This window comes from Chinchilla lanigera, unplaced genomic scaffold, assembly GCF_000276665.1.
Source record: "Chinchilla lanigera isolate Chin_1 unplaced genomic scaffold, ChiLan1.0 scaffold00008, whole genome shotgun sequence".
NCBI lineage: Eukaryota > Metazoa > Chordata > Mammalia > Rodentia > Chinchillidae > Chinchilla > Chinchilla lanigera.
This window is the reverse complement of record NW_004955409.1, coordinates 27,701,927-27,729,267: the sequence shown is the minus strand read 5'-3', so window position 1 is coordinate 27,729,267 and position 27,341 is coordinate 27,701,927. Positions and strand designations below refer to the sequence as shown.

Genomic DNA, 27,341 nt, shown 5'->3' with positions numbered 1-27,341 from the left:
ACAAGTCAAATGGATCACAATTACTCAGTCAAAATATATCTTCATTTAAAAATTGTAAGTATACATCTTGATTTTGAGACTTTATCAAATGTTAGCAGTTAGCAGATTTTTGACACATTTTTTAAGCAATCAATTCCATATTTTCACATGTGGAAAAATAATGGACATTTCACATGTTAAATGAGAAATATAAAGCAAGAATGAAGGTCAAACTGATTTAGCACATCAAACAGTCTTTGTCAGCCAAGCTTAATATATCCTGAGTTTGTGGAACAAATGAAATTTTGCTGCTATGTTACACTTTGCTTCCAAACAACCATTACAACTGGTTTTATATATTGTGTGCGCATCAGACCATCAAACAGTGCATCTTTACTGACGTGTTGCTGCAGTGATGATCTAGAGCGGCAATCTGCCATTTATATAAGGGCAAAATGCGCATCTATATTTAGTTGTGAAATTGGCCTATTATACTCTTGATGTTTACAGAGGCTAACATAAATTAATGATGACAGCTATGAGCAGTGAATTAGTTAACCAGCGGAGTTCTTACCTTGAACTTGAAGGTTCCAGTTTTAACTTCAAGCCTATATGACCCAGCTTTCTTCATGTGTCTAATAAAAAAATTCTGAAATTATTACCTGTTCTTGGAGAGTATTAAAAGACTTCCATTTGTGGGTTATCTTGTTTATACTCCTACCAGATAATAGTTTATACATTTCCCAATTACATTACCTTGTAAGAAAGCTGTATTTACAATCATGCTTAAAAATACTCCTGAAAGTTTTTTCATTGCATCAGGCTAATGTGCTTGACTTTGAACTCTATGTGATGTCAATGTGGGCTGGGCTACTTTACTAAAGTAATGAAGGAAGAGCAAGCCTTGCTTATAGAATCTTTATTGTCCATTTTCCCTGAGAATCCTCCTCATTCAGCTCATGTCAGTCCAAATGTAGATACTGGAGTAACTATAGATTTCACAGTTAACTATGACCAGAGATCTGACAAGTATGCAGGTGTTCAAAGGTTCATGAGTTAAAATGCTGAAGCCTTTGATGAATTTTTGATGGCTGCATTTTTAATACAGGTCGACCTTCTTTCTTTGAGGCTGCATGCCAGATTAATTGATAAATAGTAGAAGTCTGTAGTGCTGGGTTCTCCTAAGCAAAACAAGTAGGAAAATCCATAAAACCCTGCCTGTCTGGCTGCTTAGAAGTATTTTAAAAAGGTAAAATTTAAAGTGGTTTTGACCTTACCTTTCCTTTCCCCCTACAGTTAGACAACCAAAATCTGTCATGTTCTTTTGAAAAGACCAAATATTATATTCTAAAAACTTGCATTTAGAACTGTTCAAACTAAGGCTTCATGTGGATATATTGATAATGTCAATAGCAATAGCTCCTGAGCAAATATATATTTAAAAATGCATTAAAGATGACTATGAGGAAATCATTGGAGAGGAACAAATGAGGTTATGTTGACTTTTTTGTTGTTCTGTCATTATTTGCTATTTTGACTTGTTGGTATCATCTGTAGATATCTAGCTGTATTATTTCCATAATCACTATAGTTATTTCTGTCTTCTGTAGATGTCCAGCAACATCGCTTCTATAATCATTATAACCATTTCTGTAAAGTTAGAAACCAGAGTACTCAATTTTACAAAATTAAATTTGGCCAACCACAGAGGATAACTAACTCGTTTTAATTTAATGAGTAATAAAAGCCAAAATTGACACCTTTCTCCAGTTGCACGAGAGAGTCACAGAGACTTCAATATCAGTTTCACAATATTGACTTTATGTGCAGGAAATTCCCTCCTTCAGCTCTTTGTTTTTGTTGTTTTAGTTTGCTGGTTTCTTGCTTAAGAAGAGTTTTAAGATCTGGCCTTGCCTTCCATGTGGTAGCTGAGGGGCAGATGATATCAAACTTTTATACTTCCCTTGGCACCAGATGACCTGATGAGCTCTCCATGGTCCTGGATCTGGGCTTTGCCTGACTTCCAAAAGAACTTTTAGATTGGTGATTTTTGGAAGATGTTTGAAAGATCATCTAAAAGTACACATGTACTCTTTCTTACTAATAATTACCATGTCCATTTTAAAAGTCCCCGTAGATGTTTCACAATCTTCCCAAGTAAGGAATCTCTTAACTTATGTTGCTGTTTTTTACAATGTGAGCAAATGCTCTTCCTGCAAGTGAATGCCATTTTATGGATTGATGTAGTAAAATGGCTATTATACTGTAAGAAAAAATTACTTATATAAACTTTTAAACATTCAGTGATTAGATTTATATTTTATAATTCATTAACTACACTTGTGATACATAATGGTTATATCATGAGTAAAATTATAGTAATAAGAAAAATGAATATCTTATTAATAAAGGAGTTTTATATGAGTATACAATGTGATATGTATGAACCAGTGAATAGGAATCATGTTAGAGATAATAGAATATACATTATAAATGAGTATTCTGACATTTAAAGAATATAACTAGTGATGTGAAAGTTTTTATTTACCATGTCTTATTACTATATGTCACTCACTGTTGTAAATATTTTAAAAAGCATTATTTATACAGTTATAACTTTATAAAGTTATAATCCCATTTTGCAGACAAGAAAAACTGAGGCAATATAAGTTAAACAACTTGCTTGACTTTACATAATTAGTAAATAATAGAACCAGAATTTACACCTAGGCAGTGTAGCTTCGCATTCTATGTTCCTATTAGAGGATATTGTAGATATTAGATTATTACCTTTTTGGTTAATATAATGAGTGACCACTGAGAATCTGAAAATTGGCTCCATAGTGTAATGGAGAGCACTGTGGACTCTGAGAATCTGAAAATCATTTACTGTCTCTCCCAAAATATACACACTTACACGTGTAATTTTGTAAATGATATCTAGAGAAATTATATATGTATATGAATATGTGTGTATGTCTTTTGAAATTATTTGGTTTTTTTGTTGTTGATGATAATTGTAGTTGAGGATAATAATATGGTCATCAAAGAGCTGATATTTCTACTCTCTTTGCTAAGGAAGAATGAAATCTCCTTTTTCACTGCTATCCAACATCTAAATGGATATTAGATCAGTGGGAGGTCAGGCCCGGGAAGTAACTAATTAAGCACCTGAAGTTTAATCATATTTTAGATGTCAGAAATTGGTGCTATAACATTTAATTCATGTACAACCAACCCATTCCTTTTTAGTGTTGTAGAAAGTCAACCACAATTTTTTGGTTTAGAATAGACCATACAAATATAAAGTTTATTTTAGGTTTTAATGTAGTCCTTAATTCAATTTGAGAATTGCTTATAAGTATGCTCTACTTTACAAAAGCAAGCAAAAGATTAATCCACAATCTGTATTACTGTCTTAAGGTCTTTAGCTTCATCTATTATACCAGCTTCTCAACCACTTTTATAATCCTTTGACTGTATTTTATTGCTGTCCCCCTCCAAACCAATTACTACTTATTACAGACACAGGGATGTCATTCCGAAAGTCTTCTGAACTATGGTGTTTGCATAATGAAGTGATGTGGGAGTCATGGAAACCATTTTTTTATTAAGATTCTGGCCAAGAAGATTACTCTAGTAGGGTGATAGAGTGTATATTGGAGTTGAAAAAGAGGGAAGCGGGTGGAAGAGAGTACAACAAAGAGCTATGATAGGTGCACATAAAATGAGCACTGCCCAAGACTATTTTAGAAGAGTCAGTAAAGTATGATATTTGGGTAAGGCATCCAGAAGTGCTCAGGTCTGTTTATCCCTCTACCTCAAGTGGATGTAGAAAAGCTACCTCCCATCTATGTTTTTGGAGCCTATTGGATTGATTTCTGTGATCTTAGGCTTTAGCTTTTCATGAGGATTTTTTTTCTTTTCAAATTAAACTGTTTTTATTGTTTTTAACTGATACACAGAAACATAGAAGTTGTACATACTAATGTACAATGAAATATTGAATGTGTGTGAGTATGTTGCATAACATTTAAATAAGTTTAGCTTTTATGTCCTCCAATATTTATAATTTCTTTTTGTTGAAAACTTTCAAAATACTTTCTTCTAGCATTTTAAAATGTGAAATACTCAGTTGTTATCTATGGTTACGTTGCCTTGTAATAAATAGCACCCGAGAGCTCCTGAGTACTCAGTGAACTTTTCCTTACCCCGTCCCTCCCCCAGTGTTGCTGGCTCCTATGAGGATTAATTTTTCCTTCAGTTTATTGAAAACCATATGCATTAATATCAATTTCAGAGTAATGGCTAAATCTACTTTGCTCTAGTTGCATAGAGAATTTCCTGATAAAAATGTTAGAAATATTAATTAGGAAATGAATGAGTTTATTCACGATCATTTAAGTGACATATATAAAGGGAATTTACATATAATATTCATGCAAAACTACATTTAAAACTCCACCCCACCACATTACCTAGTTGTGAAATGAGTCCTTGACCCATATTTAACTATGACATGTTTTATTTGGATTTCATAATTTTTAAGATGTTTAATTAGTGAACATTCTAAGAATGGAAATTGTAATATAAAAATTCATGTTTTCTTCTCCAGAAATTACAGTGCTGGAAACCTGGTAATACCAGACAATCCTTCCCCAAGACAGTGATCAGGTGGAACTGTGCACTGTCCCTTTGCAGAGGAGGTCTCCAGTTTCCCAGTCTCCTTCAGCCCTCCTCATGCTTGACCTTAAAGGCCCTTGAGACCTCTGCTCTAGAACACCATCATAGTCATTTAGTGGAGCAGAAAAAGTAAACCTTTATCACACCCTTTGAAGTAGTATTGGATTACAACAGGAATAAAACAAAGCACTGAACTTGAACCACTGTACATCCCCTGTGTACAAGTGGAGAAAACACGCCAAAAAACATAATTCTTTTGGCATAGCTAACTTGATTATTGATAGATTATTTTACAAAAGGAGACCTGAGATTCTTTTGCTTATCTAAGATATTAACTTATGTCCTGGTTATACTTTGTCATATCTGAAGACATATCTCACTTTACTCACATAATTTATGTGAGGCTAAAAAATTATTTATACAATCAAATGAAGACTAAAATACTGGGAAGTAAGTGACATAACCTTTCTTTTATTAGTATATTATTAGCCAGATTTTTACCTGAGGTTTTCTATTACCAGTCATAGCAAGGGACAAAGGTTTGTCATCTGAGACTGCTTTGACTCTGAAAATATAGCATTTACTTATCTAGTATTGATATATATATATATATAGTTAGCTGGTATAAAAGATTTTATCAATAGAATAAGCATGGTGTCCTTGTTGGGATATTAATTGAGCAATTATCTTACCTAGAGCATTTGGCATTTCTTAAATTATACATATATTCAGTAAGGTATTTTGGGTATCTGTAGTGAATGCAGTTTCCTCTGTGAAGGATATGAGGGGTTCAGTAATGAAATATGCAATATTATTCTCCATAGTATATTATTAGAGAGTGTAACCACACTGCCAAACCCATTTTAATCTATTCTCCTGGGCTCATTTATTTCCCTCTTTCTCTCTTTCTTATTATATGGGAAGCCAGAATGCTAGATGCAAAGATGTACAATGCTTTCAGAGTTCAATAATTTGGATAGTTTGACTTATTTCATTAATGCCTTGGTATTGTAAATATTACCCAGTTATTTATTGGAGCCTGATTCAGAATGCATTTCTCATCAGACAAGAAGTGATGTGGTACAGAGGAGGTGGAAATCTCCTGTCAGATGCCCATGCACAACTTCACTTGTGCCAGAGTCTGCCCTCAGTAATGTGAGCATACTTCCAGCAGAAATGCGCATGAATAGTTAAAGGAAATACTGGATCCCACCTGTTGCCTCTTCTGTGAAGCAATATGTCTATAATGTATATAAATTTTAATAACACAGACAGGGCTTTATCTTACAACATTCATATTATGTTACCCTAAAGTTTGACTTTGGTGGAGAGTGTTCTTTAGTATCTTAGAGAATTTATCTGTCTACTAATATATGTCCATTCAAAAGGAATTATAGAATTCTCTTATCCACCAGATATCAGCATATCTCTGGAGTTGCATTAAAACCTTTATTTTCAGTGTGATGTTTTCTTCATCTGACTGAAGGTGTCATGATCCTTACTGAAGGCTGGAAACATATCAACATTATATTTGTTGATTCTGTCAAAATGAATTGCGTTTGTGCTTACCTTTTGTTCCCCAAGATCATAATTGAAATATTTTTTTTCAAAATGTTTCCTTTTGATGGTTTAAGATCCCTTGTTGATGAAAGTTTAATGAACCAAATAATTAGCTTGAAAGCAGGTATATGAATATAAGTCCAGTCTTTTAAATTGCCTCACCTTTAAATTTATGCTGTGTCTTAGGAACAATGATTATATCTCAATGCACAGACAATTGGAAGGAAAAAAGCAAATCTAACATGGAAAATGCTATTTTTACTCACTGGACTTGAGTTGGTGACAAGAGACCAGAGGTAGAATGTTTTAAATGACATTGCCTGAAACTCATTTTCCTATGGTACTCTGATTTTTAAGTAGTTTTCGGTAGATTTTTTGATGAGGAAAAAAGGAAATAAAAAGAAAGCAGTTTCAGTTTGGTGACAGAATTGTTTATCCTAAATGACACTTTTCTACTCCTTTGATTTCAGTTTACAAGCATTGAGAAAAGAGAAGTCTCGAGATGCTGCTCGTTCCCGCCGGGGAAAAGAAAATTTTGAGTTCTATGAATTGGCCAAGTTGTTGCCTCTCCCTGCAGCCATCACCAGCCAGCTTGACAAGGCGTCCATCATTCGACTTACAATTAGCTATTTGAAAATGCGGGACTTTGCTAATCAGGGGGACCCTCCTTGGAACTTGCGAATGGAAGGCCCTCCCCCCAACACATCAGTAAAAGGTAAGTTTTAGACCACTGTTCAGTCTGGAATGTGGTGGTCTGTAGGTCTCTCTAAGATGAAATGTTTACCATCGTCCTTTCTTCTTTTCCTGCATATCAAATCCTTTAAAGGGATACAATTGTGGAAATCTGAACTCTGCATGAGAAAGACACCATGTGAAGGTGAAATAAACCTCTTCTATTTCTATTTTATTTTCAAAAAGTCTATCAGCCTACACATTCTGTTACTTTATAGAGGATTTCACAGAATTGAAAAAGAAATGATTTATATATTAAAGTGCTTCTGGGTTTAATTTATATCATAGAAATATGTGTAAATTGTTCTTGATGGGTGGAGTATGAGAATGTTTGCCAATCTGTGGATCTAATAGCTTCTGCCTTAAGTTAGCAAAGAGCATGAGAAAGCAGAGTCCAGCTTGAGCAGGCCTTTTTGAGTTACTGATTTTATTGGCCACAAAAATCAATTGATGTATTAATGTTGCATGTCTCTGTATATATATAATGCCTTAAAGTTATAGATATAAATATGTGTTTGTTCTTCAAATTCTTGATGTAGTTATTCCTTAAAGTTACTATTTTCCAAAAGCTAAGCCTCTTTACTCTGATACTCAGGACAGGTGTTTTCTAGTGTGTTCCTGAAACTCCTAATAGCAGCTTATGGTATTTTAAGAGTTTGAATATGCACGCACATATTTGTTGACGTATATGTGGTGTTGGCCATTGATTTTCTGTCTGTAAGCCTGTGTTATTCAAAGAGTATGACCTAGGGATCTCTTAGATTTTTATGTCCCTACCTTCTATCTAGGTCTTTGATGAGAATAGAATAAAAATGGTCATTGTAAGGAGCTGTGGGAGCTGCCCATGACTTCCTCTGAGGTGAATGAGATTCTTTAGTTATGTGATTACACCTTGCTGACCACTTTAGAAAAGTCTTAGCAGTCTTGGTTGTTGTAGAAAAGTGTACTTGGTAGGGGGCTATCATCTTTTATAGAATTTTGATGAAACTGAGAGATCAAAGCATTGATTATTTGCAATTCCATGCTAGGAGTTGTGATCATATATGTGTACCTGCATGTGTAAATCTTTTACAGATTGAGCGTCCCTAATATGAAAATCCTATATTGATATGCTCCATATTTTTTTAAGCACAGACTTGATGCCACAACTAGAAAATTCCATACCTTGACTCTATGATTTATGCACAAAATTACTAAAAACTGCTCTATAGAATTATCTTCAGGCTGTGTGTAAAGAGTATATGTGAAACATAAATAAGTTTTTGGTTTAGACTTGGGCCCCATCCCCAAGACATCTCATTATTTATATGTAAATATCCCAGAATCTGAAATCTGTAACACTTCTAGTACCAAGCATTTCAGATAAAGGATATTCAACCTGTGTTTACTTAAGGATGATATTATGCTTTTGGGGGGAGGCAAATTAAAATTTAAATTGTAAAAGGTTATTTTCATGTAGAGCAGTGGTTGAGAATTCTGTAAAGGGCCATGTAACTGTTAATCCTGATGTGTCAACTTCACTGTACTATGAAATGCCTAGCAGATTAATAAGGCGCACTCCTGGGTGTGTTTGGGTGTGGCATGGAAACATGACCTTCCGTATATGGTTCCTGCTTTGCTGGTACTTCGTTGGTGCTGTTTTCCTGTTCTGCTTCTGGCCACTATGAACTAAACAACTTTGACCCCCTTCTACCATGAGGTGTCTGCCTTAAGGCCAGCTGACCATGTACTGAATCTCCTAAAAATGTAATGAAAACCTTTTTTCTTTAAATTGTGACTGTCAGGTGCTGTAGATCAGTGAGGGGAAAGCTAATACATGCCATGTAGCAAATATTTGAGGCTTAGGAATCTGTTAGGGCTGTATAGCATGCGGTCAGACATAGATAATATGTAAATGAAATAATATGGTTGTGTTTGTAGAAAATAGTATTTATGAGACATGTAGCAGCCACTGAATTTGACACATAGGCAATAGTTGGCAGACCATTGCTCTAGAGTATCTGATGTTGAAAGGTTGAGGAGGACATACAGCAGAGGTACCTCTCAAGAACAGGACACAAATGTGAGATAACCCACAACAAATAAATGAATGCACATTCTTACTGTTCTTTTACAGCCCTTTTCCCTTGAGAATGTGGATATCAACTTGGTAAAAACTAGTAGATGTTCTAGTTATTAAAGTAGGAGTGAATTTTCCCAAAATAAGATGAATGAATATAATTCTAATAAATATACATTAGATTTATTTTTTCACTCTAAGGCATAGACTGTATAACTGCTTATTCTAAATCATGCAAGTTGAAAAAATAAGTTCAATATGTTAGAAAAATGTCAGTGTAAAAATATTACTATTCACTTTGAAATAAATTGACAGACTAGAGTTGTATTAATTTGTTGAACATGATTATCCTTTAGATCCATTTTGAAAGGAATTTCTAGTGAGTAGGCTTTCCTGGTAATGATGGAGAAACTAGAGTAGAAAAAAGTGATGGCTCCATTGTGTCTTCATTTTTCTCTTGTGTGATAGTCCAGATTGTGTTTAGCGTCATAGACTTTTACAGATACAAACTTTTTCATCACATATGACTTTCCTGTATTTTACAGATCAATTCTTGACAATTAAGAGTTAGCAGACACAAGATAAGCATCCTTTCCTTTCTATCTGGTGTTCTGTATGTCAGTCACATCATGTCATTTATATAAGAGACATTTGCTTTATATCACCATCGTCAGACATTCTAGGTGAAAATTTTCTAAGCTTTAGACTTGGAATAATAACTCGTTTTTACTTGGAGGCCTTCAATCAACTCAATTCTGTAACTATGTAATGGGTAAGCTGAATAAGAAGAGAAAGTAGGGCTTCAGCTCCCTGTGTTGTAGTCTATGAAATGGTCTGGGGTTATTGACAAAAGCAAGAATTTGTGATTGGTGTTTAGTAGCCTGCAAAGTGATCATGGATTTTATTAATTATAAAATTCCAACCAGGTGATAGTAGAGCGCCTATGTTGGTACATGTACACTATCAGTATTAGTAAGCTGGCAATGTGTTAGAACAGAAGATGTGAGCTTAGTGACTACATACTGCTTTATCTTGGGTCTCAAATGCTGCTGTGAATGGAGTAGGTACTTTCTATAAACAGGTTCTGCTGTACAATATATGTACAATTTATTACTGCAGTTCTTTAATGCAAAACTGCTCCTCATTCTGATCAAACATTCATGAAATAACAACATCAAAAGAAATTCATTTTAATTTATTAAGGTTTTCTATGTTGTGCCCTTGAAGAAGTTCATATGGATAAACAAGCTCATATAAATAACCTGCAGCATCATGTGAAGTGCAGTTCTTAATCCAACAATAAAAACAGTAGACATTATACTTCGTGCTCCTCCAAGCAGTCTCTTGAATAAATCTAAAGGCATTTAGAAATTTATATGAAAAGTACTCACACTATGTAGGCAACATTTTTTATGTGATGAGTTGATCATGTTAATAATTAAACTTCAAAGCTTAAATTTAAATTTGTCTTACACAACTATATAGAAGTTTAATCATTTTAATTTGCTGCTTTTGAAAGATCTTTTACTCTACGCAGTATTCATCACATTTTTTCGTAACAGTCTATAAAGGTTGATGAGTTTGTTTTGTGGTCCTATTGTATACAGATTATTCCAAGATATGCTTGCAGAAAGAACATTCAGGTGACAGTGTGTAATATGTCCCAAGTCAATTACTTCATGGAAATGATATGTTAAACAATTGGAAGGTAACAGATAGTTTTTCCTATTATTTTAGGAATAACTGTATTGTTATAATATGGATCAACTCTACAATGAACATTATGCATTATTCAAGAAATGACCAGGCATTCTCAGCAGTGTTTCAGCTAAATAACTGATGATTGTAACCTTTAAAGAAATCTCATTGTGGTGACTGTTGGTAAATCACTTCTCCATTCATAGTAATCTCTATTTAGAGGCTATCTAGAAACCATTATATCTTTTATTAATCTTAAAAGCAATAGCTGCTGATTTGACATTTGCTAAAACTAGATAAATTTTCTGTCTTTCTAATATCACAGACTTCCGCCAGTATTTGGAGTCTATGTGCTGCAATTCTGTTAATGCCAGACTATCTAACATCATAAGTTTTCTTTTAATTTAACCATTGCAGCTTTTAAACAATAATTTGCCTATGTGTATGACAGTCAACAATGCTAAAAAATAAAATATAAAATATTCTCTGCTCTTGGAAAAGAATAGTTGAAAGTTATTCAAGATATCTGTGATTAAAACTGACTGAACTCATGGAGTAAGAACTTTTACATACTCTTTCCTTTCACTGTTTTAGTTGTCTATAGTGAATTGTTATGGCCATTTCTCAGAGGACAGACTTACGAATTGCTATTCAAGCAATATGTCTATCTTTTGTTCTTAGTAAAAGACCAGACTCTTATTAAACAATGCTGCTTAATGAATTCATTTAAAATACTCATGTAGGATAAGTGACTACAGGTTATCTTACAGTGACATTGAGTCGCTATTATAATGGTTGTCCTCAAAACATAGATTTAAAATGGAGTCTGTTTCAGTAACATGGTAGAGAATCCAGGACTGCCAGAGTGATGGGTCTTTTTGGTCTAAGCAGCATTTTACTGAATTCTGATTCACATTTACTTCTACCAAGTGACTTTCATGCTTGAGGGAAAGTATCACATTCCTCCGTACCAAAAAGCCTTGTGAAAGGAGAGTTTTTAGATTTATTACATGGCCATGTGTACTAACTCTATGGCATTCCTTTTTTAATTAACACAAGCAAAAGATAGACTGTACTTAGATTCTGACTAAAAGCTTCCTTTAGTTCTGGGAGAAGAGCATAGTAAATGGAAAATTGATTCTTGCTTGTTTACTTGTTTGGTCAGCTTTCCTACTGTTGGAACAAAATGCCTAATATGTACGACTCAAGGAAGGAAATGGTATTTTGGTTTACAGTTTCCGAGGTTTCAGTCCATGGTCAGCTGCTTTCAAGGTAGAACACCATGGTAAAAGGGCATGATGAAGTGAAGCTTCTCACATTATGGCAGCCAAGAAGCAGAACACAGAGTAAGAGAGCCAGTAAGACATACCTACTCTCCAAAAATGTTTTCCTATTGACCACTTCCTCTGTGGGTCTCACTTGCTAACACCATATTCTGCGCATAGCACTACCAAGACCTAATCATTTCTCCTGCAATTGCTAATCCAGGCAAATTGACAATTAAGATTAACCATCACATTTCACCCCTTGTCAGCTCGGCATTCAAACACATATTGAACCATACTGCTCCAAATAAAGACATTGGCAACTTCTTAATTCCCCCTAACATAATACAGCTACCCTGCCTCTGATCCCTTCTTCAAAGTCTCAATGGTTCTAGTATTGCTAAATTCATGTTCAAAGTTTCTTTTGAGATTCAAGGCAAAATCTTAGCTATAAACCCTTTAGTTTCCCTCAGATTGGCTCTACTCTTGGCCTATGGCTTTCCTTGGCAGGTATTCTAACTTCCTGGCCTCTGTTTTTGAACCTCCTGTGGTCTCCACTGAAGCTGTAGTCTCATCCCAACAACTTCACACACCATTCTTTCAGGAGCACATTGCCTGGCCTTCTAGGTCTTCCTTTCATATATGGGTGAAAGCGTCCATGACCCTACAAGTCTTGCATTCTACAAGCCTGTAAAAGCAGCATTACGTAAATGACACCAAGGTCTGCTGCTGTTTTGAGCAGCAGCCTGGCCCCCTTCAACCACAGCGGCAATGGTTTCTGAGTGCCTGGATGGTTGAGCACAGTGAATAAATCTGAAAGAACCAATTCCCTAGATAACTCTTCTTGAGAATGGGGTTATATTCTCTCTTCTCAAATGAGTTTGACATTTTGCACCCTTGAGTATGTGATGGGTGGGACCCCTGAGTTGCACTCAAGATGTATTTCTTCTTCTGCCCATATGAAGTCCTTAAAAAAAATAGTGCTAATATCTGCAGCAAGCACACCATTTTTGGCCCCAGTGTTACATATGTTACTTTGATGGCAAAATTTGTTTGCCAATCTTTCTTCTCTGCTTTTTGCTCCCAGTTCTCACTATAAATCTAGCTGAAAATACCCAGTAGTACTTGTGCCATGGCTTGAACATTGAGCTGTCTTAAAATTTCCTCTACCAGCTTATACAGCCTATAACCATTAAATGTCTCTTTGAACAAAGTTTTAGACCATGGATAAAATGTAAATAGCTTTTGGTTTTTGTTTTATTTTGCCAGAGTAGAAGACATATGGCCTCTAGTACAGTTCCCAATAGAGTCCTCTCTTATCTCAACTCTCTTGAGCCTGGCCTTTAATGTCTAAGTTCCTTCAAATCATGAGTTAAAAAAAAATATTCTGTTCCTCTCAGCTCCCACAAAAATCGTTCAACAGTCTCTACTTAAGTGTATTAAGGTTTCTCTAGCCCACATCTCCAAATATTTCACATAAACCAATTCCAGTGGCCCCCAAACCACATGATCAAATGTGGACACAGGAATAGCCCCACTTCTAGTACCAGTTTTCTGTATTTCTGAACTTTCCTACTGCTGAGACAAAATGCTAGACATACACAACTCAAAAGTAGAAATGGTTTTTGGCTTACAGTTTCACAGGTTTTAGTCCATTGTCAAGAAAGAACATTATGGCACAAGGGTATGGTGGAGCAAAGCTGCTCAGACCATGGTGGCCGGGAAGCAAGGCACAGGGGAAGAGTGCCAGTGAGATATATATCCTCCAAAGCTTACACCCAGTGACACATTATTATTATTTTTTTTTACCTAAGCTCCACCTCCTAGCAGCAGATTTAGCTGTGAATATCAGTATACCAGTTCCCTGGCAAGTATAGCACTCCATGGTTCAATCTTCTGTCTAGGAGTCTTTTAATGTAGTGAAACTTACAATTAAGATTAAGCATCACATCTCTTGATTCCTGTTTTTTCCTCCATTATCCCCAGAAGACTTAGGTACTGACTTCTTTTTCTGATCTTTAGTGTCATGGGCCTCAGTTTTAAGCTGTTGTTGGTACCAAATGGAAATTGAACCTTCTAAAAGCTGAACTGCTAAAAGCTGAGTTCCTAAAAGCTGGTTCATTGCTGTTTGTTTTGTTTGTGGGTGCCAGGTCTTTGTAGGATATGAAAATACAAAGTGACACGATTGCCTTTCCTTAGTGTGCTTCCAGGAAAGTTTTTAAATTATATGTTATCTTTTTATATATTTATCCTTTCAATATTTTATTGAAGTTATTACTTCTGAAAGGAGCTCATTTAAGGATAACCTTTTATTTAATTTTATGTCATGATAAGTCAAGTTGTAGTGGTATCCCTGCCCCACTCCAGGTTTGTCCTTTCTGACAGTAAGTGGTAAGAGCTTTTTGATAAGTAAGAGCTCATTGATAGTGGAGTGTGTCTCTGAGACTTCACATTTTTGGAGTTTTAAATTTTAGCATGAAAAGCTTTGAGATCTACAAAATCAGGTTATAGCCAATATAATATAATCGAATTCAAAATGAATAGATAACATTTATATTTTTATTTATTTTTGCTACTTGCCAAATTTAAAGAGTTTGACTAGTTACGATTGTTTCCAAGTGCATGTAATATTATTGGGAATGCAGAATTACCCTTCACTCTAAACACCAACTCAAAGAAAGCGTGGTGACTGACACTACATGAATTTTCATGTGTACTAGTCAGCTATTGCCAGGGAGCCAGCCATCTCAATACAGCAGCATGGCTCGTTACTAGCAGAGTGTCATTTCTGTCCATTGCTCGCGACAGAGCAAGTTGTATGAGCAAGACTAGTCCGGTTGCAAGAAAGTATACTGTGCCTCTTTTGAAAGATGCTATAAAGAAAAGGTCAATGACATGGATATAATAGAAAGAACAGGAATCAGTAGTTCATTCTTTCACATCAAGGTGTACTATGTGTGATTTATTGTCTCTAGGATTTGGTTAGTTTGCCAGAAAGAAGAAGTTAAGATAAAGAACTTTTGTGATTTCCTGAATTGTGGGTGCAAAATTTGTGCATATATCCTTTTGCATCCTTAATTATCATTCAAGAATTTACCTCTTTCTCCACTATCATCTAATTTTTGCTAGCAATACAGTGTCAGAAACTATATATTTTTTTTTATCTTCGCTCATGCTCTCATCTGACTAGAATACTTTTTGTCTTTCTATGGATGAAAAGTTAATTTCTTTTCCTTGCCCTTCATGAGGGTTATAGCATACATTCCAATAACAAAAGAAGTTACAAACAAGAGAAGCAAAACAAATTTATTTAATCAAAGTTTTATGTGACATTGAAACCTTCAAAAATAGAGACCCAGAGATCCAGGGAAAGCTGTGTATTTTATGCTTACATTCAATGAAGAATACATAGCCATGTAAAAGTCTGGATGGATGAAAGGGTGTCACCTAACGTTAACAAACACAGGGGAGAGGGCAACCAGCAAGGCTGTTTTTTCAAACTCTTCTTAGCCCCTTTGTATTGCATTCCTTTTCTGGTACAGGACCACACACCTGTCACACAGGACTTCAGGGGAGAAGCAGAAGAGTCAGAGTGGCATTCCTAGGTTTTATGGTTTGCTCTGGGTTGAGGACTTCTAGTTATTGTGATTACATTGTGGGAGAAATAGCAAACAGAGAAAAGAGATTAGAAGAAAATCAGAGAAAACATCTTATTTCTGAGGACCTTCTAGTTTCTCTTAATTCAAGGTCTTCAGCATGTTGGAGTAGCATACTTTGGGGTATTTTATTCTGATCTTCTAAGCCCCCTTTTGGGTTTGCTAAACTCCTGTTCAACTTTCAAAACCCAACCTACATGTCCCATCTTTCTGTAACCCTTCTCTCCTTTCTCTCAAATCATTAGTCATTTTTTTGGTAAGTCACTGTTACAATATTCTGTTGTTTAACTGTCAGTTTATATGATTTCCTTCTTTGCATACCCGTCTCCTACTTAGGCTGTGAACTAACTGAGGGAATAATCTGGGGAGTAGTGCTTATTTTTGTATCTCCAGAATGTTGTATAGTACCTGTGAGAGTATTTAACCATGTTTTAAAATTGATTTGTATAGAATTGAAATATACCTGGAGATTGTTTTTAGCAGAGCTAAATAATCCTGATGAGAGTTGTGAAAGCTCAGGATGGGTCTAACTCTAAGAAGAAGAAACTAAGAAGGAGAAAAATGCAGAGTAAAATTAAAAGAGAGAAGAGAAGTAAATGGTGGGGAGAAATAATGGGAAAACAAAAGGAAATGAGCAACATATCGAGTAGGTGCTGGGAGGAGGGCTGGCCCCCAGGGTGTCCGCTGTAGGTTCTGTCCTGTAATGTAGAGAAAGAGAGTTGAAAGTCGATAATAATAATTGCATGAAACCCATGCATATCTTGGATATATATGTTCAAGTTCATTCCACAAATAGTTGAATATATTCTCTTAGTAAATCCTCTAAGATTTCTGCCTTGGAGGTTGTAGCATTTCCTAGGGAAATAAATGTGAAGTCAAAAAATAATGGCATGGCAAACTTTAATAAAATTTAACATACCACGTGATCTGTGTTATAAAGCCCTTGCCAGACCTCAGTTTTCTCATTTGGATTTTCTTCTTGTCAGTAATTCTGTTCATGGTGATTACTTACTCTCTAATACTAAATCCTAATTCCTTAGAATGGATTTAGCAAGTATTGTCTCAAATGAGCCTCTCCTGGGACTACTAGGTTTCTTGAATCTGTTTATTAATAGCTTCCAAAAATCACGTGCTCCCACTCTTCATATTCTGTTCATATTTCTATTTTTTTCTTTCACTTCATTTCTTATGCATGAAGTATCATGTCTCTGATAGGCTATGGGTTCAAAACTTGTATGACTCACCTTGTCATGTTTTGATCAAGACATGTAAGACATGTAATCACTATAAACAAAAGACAGGAAAGTAAGACAGCCCCCTTGAAATTTTAACTTAAATACGCCAAATGATACATATAGAACCCAGACAAAATATGAGTCTGGAACTTTTTGTTTGCTTTTATTTTCCAGATGAAACTTTATAGAGAAGATACTTATAGTCCATATCACATTCCACTTTTTTTTTAAAAAAATAGTCTTATCAGTTCTTGATAATGTAATATTTTAGTCATGGCATCCTATAGTACTGTATTATACTGTATTGTACTCTCTTATTTAGGGCTTTCAGGTTTATATGCTCTGTTCTTTAGGACTGGAATTCTTTAATGTGCTTTTGTTAGCCCTATAACCTCTTGGAAAGCACAATATATAGTTTCAGTGCTCTGCAGATAACAATATTTCACAGGCATAGCAAAGGAGTCACCTCTGACTGCTTTGTATGATTGAAATTGTACTGTGGCTTTAATTTTTAGAAACGGCTTTCTAGATACTGTGCATAAGTCTTTGTGGTGCCTTAATAAACGTGTGGTGACCTCCACCTGTAAAAACTACTGTGGCTTTGAATATTGATTGACTACAGTTTTTCACATCCTTCTTGAGTCCATAATATATCAGTAAATGTCAGAATCTCATCAGGAAAGGAAGGCCAATAGAAGCTTTTGTTTAAAGGCCTGCTTCCATCCCATTATTGTTTTGTTGAGGAAACCAATGTAGAGAAAAGTTGAGTGTCACAAACAAAGTTAATAACAAAGTTGGGTCTGTAGTTCATGCCCCTGGAATTTCAGTTCAGCACATTTTTCTACATGATGAAAACTTTATATTCTGCATTCAGCTACACATCCTTGGAATCTGGTTTCTCCATTTACATTATATGCAAACATAACTGTACTTATGGTTCACATGTCAACCTATAACTCAACCTAAAGGTTGTCAGCCCCTGTACAGACACCATTAGAACTGGTGGGTACTGTGGTGCCTTTTAGAATCCATAATAGTAAGGAGTATTCTACTGATCATAACAGGTTGATTGTTCTATTTGTTTCAAATATATAGCAGTGACAGTGGATGGCTGGGAATGTGACTTTTAAAAAGTCATCTTCAAGGTCAGGTGTGGTGGTGCACACCTATAATCCCAGTACTCGGGAGGCTGAGACAGGAGGATCATTGCAAGTTCAAGGCCATCTTGGGATACAAAATAAGTTCATGGCCAGCCTGAACTGCAGAGTGAAACCCTGTCTCAGAAAGACAAAAAGAAAATCATATTTAGAGCAAATATGTGTTCTTACATCTATTTACTATGGTGGCCAGTATAATTAACTTGTATGTCAGATAGAGGTGTGCTGTTGGCATATTTTATTAGGTAACTAGGAATGTATATTGTTTTTTGCATATTACTGAAAAATATGTACATTACTGAAAACTTGAGTGTAAAGTCATATTAAATCATTGACATAGGTTAGCTTCTTGTTTTTGCCTGGTTTCTTAGTGTAACAGTGATTCAGGCTAGAGCTATTCAGAGAGGTTCACTGAATGCAGGTTGTTATTGAAGAGAAACATGATTAAAATATTTATATGGGAATATTTTTATTTTAACTTAGCGAATCAAACAACTAATAAGTTAGAGTAATTCATAATTTTGATTTACTACATAATTTATTGTTATCTTTGTGACTCAACTGATGGTTTATAGCACAGTCTGGCTGTAACTATCATAAAAATAATTAGAAATAAGATATTTGAGATGTATGTATCAAGAATCCAAACTTATTGTGAGCATTACAGAGAATACGATTGATCGAGCTGACTGGATCTCTTGTGGGTAGAGTTTAACATATTGCCAGAGGTATTTAGAACTTCCTATACTCAGAAAACAGAACATAGCAGGGTATAGTTGCTGTGCAGTTTTTATGTTGTCCACTGAGATGGGCCAGTCAGCAGGCATTGGCTAAGTTCACTAAGGGTGAGTACTGGTAGACCATGTGCTTGGAAGACACTAAAATTCAGTGATTTCAGAGTCATAACTTCCCAAAGCACTTTAGACACAAACAAAATTTCAGCAATGCTTTGTAATTAAAGCATATCACTCATATATAATTTTACTATTTGGGAATTAAGGCTGTGTTGAATATCAGCCCTGATGATGAAAACAGACTGTGTTGACAGTTTGGGTTTTACATAAATACTTTAAAATATTGGCTTTCTTCTATAAAAGTAGATGAATAGTATCCAGGTTTTTAGAAGAATTTTAGCATAAAAGCAAAATTGCTGTCATTTTCCATTTTCAAAAGAGATGTGAAGATAGCATTAAAAATGTGTAAAATGTAGTATGTTCTGGAGAGACTTGAAAGGAAAACAGGGATGCAGATTCAGGTAAGTCTCATTCTGGGTATTCTCAGCAATGCTTATAAATAGTACAGTGGTGTTTGCTTAGCTGACACCTCACCTGAAGTGCTTTGCATTGTATCGTCTGTCAATATTAGTTCCTGATGTTGCAGAAAAATCTGTTAAATTGTTCGGCTTATGCTATGTTGTGCTTTACATGTGGTAGACGATTAGAGCCTACCCCTTGTTGTTGGTCAGTCACTGAATGTGTTGCTATATGAACATATCCAATTAGAAATAGAATAATATCTGTCCTGAAGTTAGAAAAGGGAACTCTTGGAGGGTATCTTTGTCAGTTTGGGCTGTTATGCCAAAATTCTATGGGCTGGTGGGCCTACTTGTTACCATTCTGGAGGCTAGAAATCCAAGATCAGGGTGCCAGCATAGTTTGGCTCTCTCAGAGGGCTTTTGTCCCCCTAATGGATAGTGTGGTAGAGAGTAGAAGGAAAATGGGAAGGAAAGAGAGAAAGTGGGAGGAACAGAAGGGGAGGGAGTTACAGGAAGAGAAGAGGGAGGAGAAAGGGGGAGGGAGAGGGAGAGGGAGAGGGAGACAGCCTGACAGAGAGGCTGACTCTCTCAAGTCTCCCTTAAAGTCACTAATCCTGTTCAAGAGGGTTCTACCCTCATGACAATTGTGTCCCAAAGCCCCGCCTCCAATTAGCATCACACTATGGATGGCTTCTGGGGCAAACTATCAACTAGTAAAAGAACCTATAGCAACCCATCTTAAAAGTACAGGCCATGTGCCCAAGGTTGAAGGATCCAGCAAAGTATAGAAATACACGGTAATCAGTCATCACATCCATCTTAATCTGTCTTTAGATTTGCTTACTGTTAGCAAGCAGTCTTGGTCAAAGGAGTTGGACACTCTTGAGTTCAAATCACTGTGCTCTGAGCAGTCTTTAACCTTAGTTTTCTTGTGCCGGAGTTGAACCTGAGAACCCAGCTATTCTGGTGTACCTTCCACTGCACTGACTATACAAGCCTTTTATTGCCTTAAATTTATGCTGGAACTTCTAAGGATATTGTACAGTTCCTCTTGATGATTTTGATTATACCTTAGAAGTAAATTTTGTCTTGTTTTTGTTTTACTAGGTTTATATTTTCAAACTGATATTCATTAAAAGTCAAGGAGAGCTATTTACAACTTTCAAGGATTCTAAAGTCTTATCCTATAATCAAATAGAAGAAATTGAATGTGTTTCTTAAATGCCACAGGTGATTTGGAAATATTAAGGCAGCTTGGTTTTATTTTAATCTTTAAAATAACAAGATTTATAGAAGCTGATTTGACAGCTTGTTAATATGTAGACATTGAGTTGAAAAAACCAAAAGAACTTTTAGACTATTTCTAAAATGCAAGGATAATTAATGAAACAATTAATACAGTTGACATTTTCCTCCCACAGAATTTAGGTGTATAAAAATAATCCTATTGCCTATTTTAAAATATCAGGTTTTTTTCATTAAAATCAGAAATGGATTGTATTTCTCCATTAGTTTTATTTGCCCATTCATCCTTTAACTATTTGAATATTTATTGTATGATAAGACTCTGTTAGGCTCTATGGAGAATGGTAAAGAGGGAAAGACCTGAACCCTCTTCTCTCAGAGTTGACAATCAAGGGAGTGACATATTCACACACAATAATAATGTAAGACACTATTCATGTCAGAAGAAGTCTTCATAATGTTCTGTAGGGTTACAGGCACAATGGTTAATACAAAATAAGAACAAGAAGGTAGTCTTTAAACTGGATCTTAAAAACGGATAGCGTTTTCAGATATGCTGAATTTTTAATAGGCTAGCATGTTGAGTAGATATCTATGGTACTTTTTCAATAAAGTATTTGTTTTGTAAGAAAACTATTGATTGAAGTTCTACTTCTTAATGAATATTTTTCCAGATCTTTATATACTCATTGGTATTGGATAATTTATCATGCATGAATATAGTTAAAGCCTAAACCTGGTGGCATTTAATGAGAATTTTACTCCCTGAGATGTCCAATGAACTTATGAAGGCTTTTCTTCTGGAAGATTATTTTAAACATACCAGTGTTATGCAGGACACTTGTGTGTATTTCTAACCTGATATCCTCTTAAAACAACTAAAAGCATAAATCACATGCCATAGTTTATATTTTAGTAAGCTGTTGGTTGCAATCTTCTTGTATCTTCTCTTTGTTGCCTGTGATTTTCATAGATGAAAAAAGGCTGCTATTTTAAAATTTTGAAATCTTAACGTATATAGTTCACTCAGGATCTAAGTCCTGAATATGAAAAGGATCAGGTTACAGAAAGAGCTGCTATCCTGCAAGCCTGGAAGTCAAATGGTCTGAGTTCAAGCATGCCATGGGGCAGCCATGGGAGAGTCAAGCGCTCACCTCCATGCCTGCATAGCAAGCATCTCACTAAAGCCTATAATTGAGAGGGAAGACTAGACGTCGTGGAATACAATGTTTTGTAGTTTATTTCATTTAAATTAGCACAAAGGGAGGGAGCAATTTTGCTTCACATGTGAAGTCAGTCATTTCTTGGGCTGCTAGCTCAATGTTTTAGCAGAACAGCTGTTCTGTACAATGTGGCTTTCTGCAAGCAATATTTCCACTGCTAGAAAAGTGGCAGTCTGCCAAAGAGAGTGCCCAGACCAACCCCTAAACAAAAAAAATCTTTTGTCAACGACTCTAATAATTTGTACAATTCAGGCAAGGGGGGTTGCACAGTCTTTGCAGATGTGCATTTATGATGCTATTTTTAAGCAGAGCAGCATGAAAGAATAGATTCATACGAATTGTAAGTTGATCATTCGTTTTCAGCATTTGGCTTCTGCTCCTGCTAAAATTTTATTCTGTGTAAAGAAAACACAGCCAGCCTTGAAACGAGGTAAGACAGGGTGTGACAACAAGATGAAATTTTTCATTTTCGAACCTGTGATGCCTGCTCAAAAACAAAAAGCTTTGGAGCCCCCAACCCCAGCTAAGAAGATAAATGCCATTATCTGATCCCTTCACAGTAGCAACGTGCCATCCTTCAGCATTTTGAGGAAGTAAACTCTTAACGAGCCAGCATTCTTTTGCAGCAGTCCATTCTTTGGAAATGAGTTTAAGTGCTGAAAGAAATGCCAGAAGCATTGACACAACCAGCATCAAATTAATATGTGTTAATTTTCTGTAATTTAACATCATAGGTGCTGCACAATTTTTGTAGAATCAAAATCAGGTCTAAACTCTGATCTGCCCTCAGTACTCTGCTTATCCACAATCTGCATCAGTCAACTCCGCTCACCTGCAGTCCAGTGACAGAATTAAGAAAATAAAATACTATTTATAAACTATAAGCCTCTCAATAAGAACTTTCAAACTTCTCCTAAGAGCAGAAAGTTAAATCCTTTATATAACAATATTCTTGATATTTATGTAAATTATACCATCTACCCTAGATTATTAAAATATGAAACCACACACTCAAAAATTACAAAATTTAATACAGACTTGTTCGATAAGGGAGATCACAGAGCAAGAAACTCTTCTATAGAGAAGGCTATAAGGAGAACTATAGCCAGCTCACTGCCTTGATCAGAGGCTTCCTCTACTTCTCAACATTAAGTCCTTTGTTGTTATTATTTTCCTTTTAGCAAAAACTGTTTTTTTGTATTCTGCACAGATGCAGGTAATGCTCAGTTAAATGGTGTTATGTATAATATTAATCCAGAGATATTTTTTTACTGAAAATGCAATACACTTATGTTAGTTTGTCCCTGAAACATTAATATTTTGCATATGTTAATGAAAGAGCACAAATTTTGATGTGTGCTTTTTTACAGGCTTACTCTAGGTGTAAGCAATGTGCTCGGTCCAGGAGTACTTGGCTGCTTTGGAAGAATTTGTCACCATAACAGAGCATGTTCTCTTGGTTTATCAAGTAACTACATAAACTACACTCACACATTGAATTTTTTGCTTGTGTTCGTTTATCAATTGAAACATTGTTATGAGATCATGGTTTCATAGTACACTAAATATGTGTTTTTCATAATGTGATGTTATACTATGAAATAGTGGGACAAGTTGCTCAGCTCATTGCGTCTTTGCTGAACTCTTTCTCCTTTCTTGTGTTGCCCTCTCTTTAAATTGTGTCAGTAGCGAAACTCACTGTTTTTTCGGTTAATGAAAGGTGCCTTTTCATAACAGAGAAATTGGAGTTCTTAGGATTGTTCTGCAGTCACTTCTCTGGGCCTCCTTATACTTTGAATATTCTTTTTCTTTTTCTATGTTTGTTTCCTCCCCAAACCATTCCTTTGGAACATTATATTTCATGCATCTTGCTCAAAGAATTGCAATACAAAACAATTGCAAATACAGTTCAACAGTGGTAACGTTTTAAATAATAATTAAGTAATGCTTAGAAGAGCAACCAGTCTAAATCAGATATTTAAGTACAGTTTTCACAGAGATTTTAATATTTCACTTTGATTTCTAGAGCGTATAGCATGGGACATTGGATTTGGGGGCTGAAGAGTACTTTCCATTGCATTATATATCTCTTTTACCATGCACATATAGGAACCTTTATATCTATATTGATGGTACATTACGGATCTCTGCTGCTGACATTAACCACCTGATTTGTAGAGAACTAATATCCTTTTCAAATGTTATCAGAATATCACAAATCATGGGCCAATCAGATGAGTTAAATTATCATTGATCAATTATTTGATATTTTAATTTTGAATGGATCTGCCTTAAAACATTTCCCTTAGTTCTTGCTATTTCCCTTAATTTGGTTTAAAAAAAATACACATTCCATCTTTTATGATAACTCATCAGTTTCACCAATAATGAATCCTAAATGCTATAAGTTAGGTTTATTACAATGCCTGTAAGGAAATGAATGGCCTGTAGCATAACAATAGATACAGCCAACTAAGTCAAAGTTGAGGGAAAAGCACTGCCTAAGAAACTATATTTTAACTATGTTACAGGGCTGTTTGGGGCATGTATAGATCTGACTAGACTTCTTAGAAGTGAAGGGATGAGTCTTTCGCATGTAGGGTGCCTGCTTTTAGGCTGCTAATGATTTCATTTTAATGTCATCGTTTAGTTTCATACTGATCATTTATACTGACAAAAAGGAGGGAAAGAAAACAAGGAACCTGTCATCAATCATTCATTTAATCAAGTAGGAAAAGTAGATAAATAAACATACCGAGTTAATTATTCTTCTGTATGTAATGATTGACAATAAAGTTAATTTATTCCTATTTTAACCCTTTAGTTTTTGTGCTGTTAAAATGAACAGGTACTAGCAGTGAGAGAAAGGATTTGGAAGTGACCTTTTCTTTCTTAAATTATCTAAGGGAACTCGTTTGTCACACTTAAGGAACTCATTCGTTTGAAATCTAGTATATAAGGAGCTATAGTTACGTGTACCTGAGGATATTTACTCTGCTACCAAATATAATGAAAACAACTATGTTAAGTTGGTTGCCTCTTTAGTTTTACTTGTATACTGACTCTTAAATATGATTTTTTTCCTCAAAATGTGTATTCCTAATGTAGAAAATCCTTTGTAATTAGGTACAAATTTGCTGCTAGTTCAAATGTGCATTAGGTACAGCACTAACAGAAAAATGCTTCATATACAGCAAAAAATTGAAACATATATTTAAGTTAAAAATGTTCTTGGAAATTCTAAAACTCTATTTTTGATTTGCTGGAATTTTTCTCTTGCTTTCTGGAGAAAATTTTTTTCTGCTGGAAATTCCCTTTCTAAGTATGTGCTAACTTTTATTAAAGTTTCCATAAACAAAGCATCTTCAGGAAAGTGTAGATAATAATAAAACAAAATTTTCTAAATGTTCTCTCTAGAGTCGGTGGAGCATTCGTGTCTAAATCATACTGCAGCTAAGTAATGGGGATGTGAAAAACAGACTTAAAGGATTTGAGGATGCAAACAGTATGTCAATTTATTAAAATTATTGTGCATAGGTCTGAGGGATGAGAAAATGAGTCGCTTTATGGCTAGAGATGTTTTCTTCTGGCTGCATTTTGTCAAATGACTGTATCTCTTGCAGTTTTAATGTTTAGTGGAATCCTCCCACTCAGTGACTCTCAGCTGTCATGGCCAGTGCAATTTTAACAAACTAAAATGGAATCAGAGACTGTTCCTCACAAGGAACCCTGACCTTGCAGCTACACTAGAACGCAGTTTATTCAGATGTCATGTTTCTGCAAAGTCTCCTCTTTGGTGGGGAAAAAAATGTTTGCCTATTTTTACTTTGGCTGTTTAGAAAATTATCAAGTTCACTATTGATGTAGAACTGTGTAACTATGAATAGTAAGCTCCAGTGGATTTAAGCAAATATTACTGTTATCAGATTCCTTTATTTGGTTTTTGATAGCTCAGGTTGCAAGTCACTTTCTGTAAACATTTGGCTGTAGTAAAACTTTAGCTCATGAGCCTTTCTGATGCCTAGAATAGATAGGGTGCTTTAGTTATGTCTGTAATGATAAAGTTAAATTTGGAAAATACATAACATTCAAATATTAAGGTACACACTAGATAAAACCAATGTACACAAAATAATTCATTTTGCAAAGTCAGTGTGTAAACGAAGAATTTTGTACTGATGGGGAGATACAGTTTTTAAAATAAATTTAGTTTTCTCTACATCCTTACATTTAAAATATTTATATTTGGTGGATAAATCCCTCCACCTATGCACCTCCTATTGCCATGGACATCTTTAAGCTTCATTAATTTCTGGGTAAATGTGTTAAAGACAAATCTTTGTACCTTTTTCATTTGCACTTTGTTTGGCCTCCTTTTACCTGCAGGCATTAATTAAATGATGCTATGAATGAAGAGTGGGAATTTGTGACCCTTTTGTTCACTGATATAATGGTTAATTTCTTTAGCTTTGTCCAATTTAAGGCTCTTTTTTTATTCACTTAAAAACCTGCAACTACCAGGGTAAGCATAATGAGCGTAATGCAGATTGTGGCAACAGTAAAATCAACAACTTTGTTATTCCCAACACCACTGCAGTGTTCTTTTTTGACTTATATTTGAAAGATGGAAAAAGTGGACAGATGCCGTAAGTAGGTGCTGTATGGACACACCTAGTTAGCTACAAAACACAGTTATGAAAATAATATTTGAATATTTGAATTGAAATATTTGATCCAAATTTACTGTCATTCATTTCATGGGGAGCTAAGAATTTTCAAATCCTGGCTTCTTATCACTCTCACAAACATTGGGTCAAGTGAGTTTTTTTGCCAAAAGTATGTCTTCAATATAAGCTAATGAATGTTATGTTGAAATAGACTTTAGAACTCTTTAGCATTCATTTAATTTATATCATAGTCACCTTAATCTGCAGATTCTGTATTCCCCAGCCAGGACTCAAAACGAGAAAGATGACAGAGCTGGTTCTGGTTTACTATCTGTCTTTCTGGACTTCCCTCCCTGCCTCCACTGGGAAAGAAGCAAGGAGAAAAGGATTATTTTATGCTGTTGTTGGCTCAGAAGTGATGGATTGACCCAAAAGCTCTCTACCTGTGTATCAGTTTCTCTCATTTTACCTCAATCTCCAGTGTGCGCCTGCCTGTGTGCCGCATACCCAACAGTTGTCTAGTACAAAGTCGCAGTTGTTAGCAGTAGCTCAGCTTTCTCCTGTTTCATTGTAGTTTTCATTAGAAAACTACATTTAGAAAAAATGTATTCATTTTAGAAAAATGTATTTAGAAAAAATTCATTTAGAAAAAATGTATTTATACCCTGACACTGTTCCCATGTTTAATGATGGAAAAAGAAGAGATTTTTCTACTCTTTGAATGTTTGTAGTATATTTGTAGCAACAAGAATGTCTAGATAAAATAACTAAAAAAGATTTGTGGGAGAATTCAATAGCAGGTATAGTGAGTTGCTCATTTTTAAAACAAAAGCAACTTTAGGTGGTGCCCCTTGTGTCATGAGGGATCTAATGGTATATATTCTATAATTGTTTTAGGTCCAAAGAGAAAGTTCTTAAACTCTTTAG

The 27,341-nt window shown here is 35.1% G+C and overlaps 1 protein-coding gene across 1 annotated transcript in view; it reads left to right on the top strand.

Moving 5' to 3' along the window:
• Npas3 (neuronal PAS domain protein 3) overlaps positions 1-27,341 on the top strand; it is an 840,673-nt gene that overhangs the window by 246,015 nt on the left and 567,317 nt on the right. The window contains exon 3 of the mRNA XM_005377169.2: positions 6,693-6,937. Within this exon, the coding sequence (XP_005377226.1) occupies positions 6,693-6,937 (245 nt within the window). The remainder of the gene's footprint in view (positions 1-6,692; positions 6,938-27,341) is intronic.